The sequence below is a fragment of the Clavelina lepadiformis genome, chromosome 8, assembly GCF_947623445.1.
Source record: "Clavelina lepadiformis chromosome 8, kaClaLepa1.1, whole genome shotgun sequence".
NCBI classification, from domain to species: Eukaryota; Metazoa; Chordata; class Ascidiacea; order Aplousobranchia; family Clavelinidae; genus Clavelina; species Clavelina lepadiformis.
This window is the reverse complement of record NC_135247.1, coordinates 108,843-115,033: the sequence shown is the minus strand read 5'-3', so window position 1 is coordinate 115,033 and position 6,191 is coordinate 108,843. Positions and strand designations below refer to the sequence as shown.

Below are 6,191 nucleotides of genomic sequence, written 5' to 3'. Positions count from 1 at the left end.
TTGTCATTGTAACCCCACTTTCATGTTTAAATATTTGGTCTAAACGTCTCCACAGTCGCGTCATACGAAAAACCGTAAAAATCAGCAAGATCTAGATCTGCATGTTCCCGTAAAGTTGTCAGCAAGTGTACAATTCTTGCCATTGTCACGTTTGACAGCAGTATTTTTTGTCAGGGGATCCCAATTGTGCAACCCTTCGGGTTAATTGTGACGTATTTAAACAGCGTAAGGTAAATAGAGCGTTGAAAACGTCCAAGTAGCACACATAAGTGGATTATCATGGAGCAGCAAGATAGTATTTTTTTGAGTAGCCTAATAGCCTTTTCAGTAATTTCACTACATAATAAAACAAACAAATAAACAAGCACTTTTGCAGGTTGATTGCGAAAAACATTGCGATCAGCTCCTATATTAGCTTCAGAAGCCAAGCAATTTTGCTATTAGGTAATTTCTCTTCATAAGAAACCTGCCACCTTGTTTCAGCCTCACGTCTGCAACAATCCATCTACAGTTTGACTCATCTGACTTGCCAAGAGGAGACTAAATGTTCTTCGACTCAGCGTTGGACGGTTTGGACACCTCGTGTACAATCATCTCCGATTAGATCATCTCAGCTTCTACCACTGCAATACTTCTACTTTTACTTCAGCATGTGCCATTGTGCTGCAATAATGCTCCATTCTCTCTCCATCCGGAACAATTGATATGACGGACATCCATGAAGATATCAGCATGTGGCTTCTCAAAGCGTGTTCTGACATGTGAACCAGCCAACGACGATTTTATACGAACCAAAAACTTAGAACAAACTTGATAAATCAGAGATTCAATCACATTCCTAATGAATCGCTGGATGTTCCATAGCAAGTCTGCCTACTCCTGCTCTATAAATTTATTTCTAAATTTATGGATTAAAATATAAAATTTACTTCTTTTATAGATTTATCTATAAATTTATTAAAACCTTTCATTTTTCACGGAAAATTCCGTCGTTCGACTCAACGCTAGTTTTATGTGTAAATGGATATGGTAAGAGGTAATGTTGTAGTTTAAAGGAAATGGCCATATATAGACTAAAAATATCTGGGCCTATAAGTAGTCTCTGGTTGCTGAGGAACAAAAGTTATAAAAGCTGGGCCTAAAATTCTAGCGCTTGTCCAATCCGCCCAAAAAACGAGGGATACAAAATGTTGGATTCTGACGCCTCAAAACCTTTTTAAAACACATCTAAATGAAACGTATTGCCATATTTTGCTGAAATTTGTGGTGTCACAGTAGCTGACAACATATGGTATAACGTACATTTTGAAACACCATATTAAACGATTATGAAACACCACCAGCATATGAAATTTGTTAAACCCGGTAAGTGGTCGAAAACAAAGAAATGTGATGAACAAACAGACATGCAAACGTACAAATGGCAATGGCCCCCAAAATGGGTTTGTTAAGACGGGGAGCATGATCTAATGGCCCATATTAGTACACTAATGCTTAAGTATAAAAAAAAACGAAAGCAAGTTACAGAATTAAGCAACAGTAAATTTAACGCTGTCGTGGTGAAATTCTAAAGTTAATCAAAGCATCGAAGATCCATTCAATTGGTTTTGTGTATGGCTCAGTAACAAAATTTACTTTCATGCTAGCAAACATACTGAGGAAGTATTCTTAGTGTCAAAGCAAACTGCGTAATGAATGTGTAAGATTTCCACAAACTAACGGACGGTTTAAAATTTCACTGCAAGAAACGTTTTACAAAATGAGATATGCGCGCAGTTGCCTCAAGTTCTGCTTCTTAATCTCTTGCTTTGTTGAAAATTGTGTGGTCCCATGACTGCAACAGAACGCAAACCAAAACTTAAAACGACCTTAGTTGAAGTTCAATGCCGGCATATATGATGACATTATGAAAGCTAATCCATATACAGTGTTATTTAAGCTATTTACAAAAATCTCTACACGGAATGGTATAGACATATCGACTTAAAGAGGCTTACATAAAATGTTCCTGCACAGACCAACAGCGCTTTCAGTGTCAAATCTAAATTCATTGGGACTGCAAAATAAAAACATGTTTTGTAGTAAAAGTAAAATTTTAAAATCTCATTTAAAATTAAAGATAAAAATTTTTCGAAGAAAATGTACATACAGCGAGCAATGAAAGGAGATTTGGGACCGTCATTTTGTTGAGAGATGGAACCAACAGTGCTCTGGCCTTGCAAAAGAATGAATTTTTTCGTGGGAACAACATCGTTGGTTTTGCTTGAAATTAATGTCAAGGCAATCTGGCCAGTTCGATCAAGAATTATGTTTTCCTTGTCATAACATGATTTCCTGTAATGTTGTTTGAAAATATGAAGTTAATATTAAAAGATGCCTTACATTGCGCTAAGTTAGCATTTTGCAATAAAAAAGGTGACATGCAGACGTTTTTTGCTGAAACACATAAAATAGCATCAAAGACAAAATAATGCCTGGAGAGGAATTGTCCAATCTGCGCCCCAGATGAAGTTTCTATTTCTGTAGTTAAGCTGTTGCAGCAGCACTGGCATAGTAAATGGCATTTGTGCACGCAACAGGAATTGTTAGCTTGCTTCCATCGTAATATACGCTGAACGTAAATGTAATTTCTTGTTTGATGTGAAATTATTGTGATCATTATTATGTCACGTGGTGTCAAGAACAAAGCTGACCTTTCCGAGTTTATCACAGATATTGAACATGTGGGTGCGGTCGCTGTCGCAGCAGTTGTACTTAAACGGCGACTTGGAAGAAGGATCTGAAAATTCACGACCAAGTCTTAAAAAACTGGATTTTAGCATCTAGACCAAACTGTTTGATCGTTCATACCTACACTTGCGAGGTAAAGCATTTCGTCCAACATATTCGACACCGCTACACCAAAATCATAATATTCTGTAAAATGTATTATTTTTAAGTGAATATTATGAATTCAATCTCATCTAAATCAGCTCAAAATCAAACAAAAAACTGTGTTTACCTTCATCACTTATAGGCAGAGATATAGGCCAAAATTTTAATTCTTCAACATCTTCCAATTCTCTAAACATAGGATAAAATGAACCTGAATATCCAGCTTCAAATAATGAGTCAGGTTGGGATGTCCTGGGTAACTTTAAACAAAATATTTGTGATTAGAACAATCGTGTTGTCTCATCATGCATTTAGTTGTATGCTTTTTACCTCAGTTTGTCTCTCACTCTGCAAATTCATTTTCAACTCTTCAAGCTTCTTTTAACCGATGTACAGCAACAACATTTACTACTTAAAGAAACAGATTCTGACAGAAACAGATATTCTCAAAGTTTTTCTTTGCGACCTTTGAAAACAATCAATACGACAGAGTTCAACAGAAATACAGTTTTATTTTTCTGACATCGTAGCATGAACGTCGTCGTGCCTCAGGCTAATGAGAACTTTGCTGTAACTGCCCAATGATTTTGAACAATTAATCTCGACCATACTGTAAGCGCCGCCTGAAAGATTGAAATATGAACGAGCCAAAACAAGCGATAATTTTATCATTTCCCTATTTCTCAGGCTCTGCGTTTTTAAAACATTTGCATTTAAATACAGTCCTTATTTACAGACTGAGATGACTTGGCTAATGTGTCTTGTTTGAGCAACCACCTTATCATAAACACAATCGTCGTTGCCCAAAACTTTGTGATGTCACATCGCTTTGAGCTATATCACTAACAAAAGTTAATCTTCAACCATTGCGGATGTGCCAGCAAGTGCACCGAACAAAAACCAATCAATAGTATATAGTGAAGCAGTTGAGCAGTCGCAAAACTCGTTAATTTACCCACATTGTGACACAGTTCATTAAAATTATGACGTTACATTGTAAAATTCTTATCCGAGACGGCTGGTATTTAATCTATTTTCCTAAACCTTAAATCTAAGAAATTCTGAAACGTATTTTGTCTGGTTTACACGCTCGTACGTTGCTATTGAGTTGCTTTTTAGCCGTTGCCTGGGTGTATCTGTCTCACTCTGGCGAGGGGCTATTTCACAGACAGGCGAGGACATGACACTAATAAGTAATTAGATGCCTCGGGCGTGAATAAACGCGATGAAATCAGCAACTCAAGCGTAGCACCTAAGGGCAGCAAGCGATTTACCAGTTAACCTGTAATCGCCGCAGTGCTTGTCGAACATACCCAATGAAATAGAATAGAGCAGTAGAAAGAAATGAGAAAGTTTGGTCATAGCTGCTTCGGCCAGATTGTGAATGAAAATAGCGGTTACACAAAGTTCAAACAGGTTCAAATTTCCAACTTTAATAAGCGGCTTTGACCTGATCTCTGATTACGTCAAAATAACTGTTTAAATCCTGAAGTCGTTTCTCTTGGTATAGTTTCTTATGTTTTACACATAGTAAAGTGGGTTCAGACGGATCTAGAAGAGCCACGATAATTTTCGGCATCTTTCCGCCAACATAAACAAAAATGACGCTCCTCAATGTTGAAGCTAGTTTTGAAAAATCTTTGTGGACTTCCGCAAAGAGCATCATCATGTAACTGCTTGAGAACGTTATTTCACAAAGAGGCTTCGGTACCTAGTCGATAAATTACCTGGCCAGTGCGGGAAGATACCTGGAAAATGACCTAATCCCGTTTTGATAAACCTTTAAAATTAGACGTGTATGGTGGACGCACTCCATTTTCCTCTTTTCCAAACAGGATCAACTTCTTGTTCCATGCGAGATTCATCGATGGATCCTCATTGATGATCATCGATCGATGGTGTCATCATCCTATTTGATCACTTGTGGTCCTTTATATCATTTTTATCAAGTTTAATATACACATAACACACGTTATAATTTATTTCCCACAACTCATCCCCACGGCATGTTACACTGCCAGAAATTTCATGTCTCGCCAAATAATTGTAATTGATTGCACGGGGTTTGGGGTGACAAGAATTGACTTTTATTTTACGTTTTGTTTTTACTGAGGACGGTTGTGTTTACTGACTTTGATGCTGATACCTATGCTTTGATTCTTTAGATAAGAGATTGAATGATATTAAAAAGCTTGAAGAGTTATATTTGACCAGCCGTTAAAGCGAGATATACTGAAGGAAAAGGAATTTGTTGTAACAAGATCATATCTTGTGCTTTGGCAAGTAACTGATTTCTCTTTTTTGTGTAGAGTATTACCTAATGGATACCCTATTTGACACATATAGTTTAGATTTTTTCTAGTTAATATTTAAACGCGATAGATAAACGATAAACGCACTTTAGTGATTAATTATAATGCTTAAATTATAATGATTAATTATAAACTTGCGGACAATGCGGAATTTAAATCAAGTTTTCATAAGTGATTCGAGCAAAGTGCGATTTTATCTATTTGCATTGCACATTAATCACAGTTGTCGTGGCCGAGTGGTTAAGACGACAGAGTACAAATCTGCTGGGCTCTGCCCGCGTAGGTTCGAATCTTGCCGACAATGCGGAATTGAAATCATGTTTTCATAAGTGATTCGAGAAAAGTGCGATTTTATCTATTTGCATTGCGCATTAAGCACAGTTGTTGTGGCCGAGTGGTTAAGGCGACAGATTCGAAATCTGCTGGGCTCTGCCCGCGTAGGTTCGAATCTTGCCGACAACGCGGAATTGAAATCATGCTTCCATAAGTGATTTGCGAAAGTGCGATTTTATCTATTTGCATTGCACATTAATCACAGTTGTCGTGGCCGAGTGGTTAAGACGACAGAATCGAAATCTGCTGGGCTCTGCCCGCGTAGGTTCGAATCTTGCCGACAATGCGGAATTGAAATCATGTTTTCATAAGTGATTCGAGAAAAGTGCGATTTTATCTATTTGCATTGCGCATTAAGCACAGTTGTTGTGGCCGAGTGGTTAAGGCGACAGATTCGAAATCTGCTGGGCTCTGCCCGCGTAGGTTCGAATCTTGCCGACAATACGGAATTGAAGTCATGTTTTCATAAGTGATTCGAGAAAAGTGCGATTTTATCTATTTGCATTGCACATTAAGCACAGTTCTGTTGGCCGAGTGGTTAAGGCGACAGATTCGAAATCTCTTGGGCTATGCCCGCGTATGTTCGAATCATGCCGACAACGCGGAATTGAAATCATGCTTCCATAAGTGATTTGCGGAAAGTGCGATTTTATCTAATTGCATTGAAAATTA

General features: G+C 37.7%; 1 protein-coding gene across 1 annotated transcript; it reads right to left on the bottom strand.

Moving 5' to 3' along the window:
• Positions 1 to 1,172: 1,172 nt before the first annotated feature.
• LOC143468896 (uncharacterized) lies at positions 1,173 to 3,362 on the bottom strand. Its single transcript, XM_076966370.1, has 8 exons — positions 3,205 to 3,362; positions 3,002 to 3,134; positions 2,851 to 2,916; positions 2,694 to 2,779; positions 2,475 to 2,611; positions 2,150 to 2,334; positions 1,998 to 2,056; positions 1,173 to 1,834 (listed from the first exon to the last, which is right to left on the bottom strand). Exons 1-8 carry the CDS (start codon positions 3,232 to 3,234, stop codon positions 1,796 to 1,798), a joined length of 735 nt encoding a protein of 244 aa, XP_076822485.1. The 5' UTR covers positions 3,235 to 3,362; the 3' UTR covers positions 1,173 to 1,795.
• Positions 3,363 to 6,191: the final 2,829 nt, after the last annotated feature.

Coding starts and splice junctions, on each gene's coding strand:
- LOC143468896 (XM_076966370.1), bottom strand. CDS start 3,234: ATGAATTTGCAGAGTGAGAGACAAACTGAG. Junction 2,917..3,001: donor TCTGCCTATAAGTGATGAAG/GTAAACACAGTT, acceptor TACATTTTACAG/AATATTATGATTTTGGTGTA. Junction 2,780..2,850: donor GCTTTACCTCGCAAGTGTAG/GTATGAACGATC, acceptor GTGAATTTTCAG/ATCCTTCTTCCAAGTCGCCG.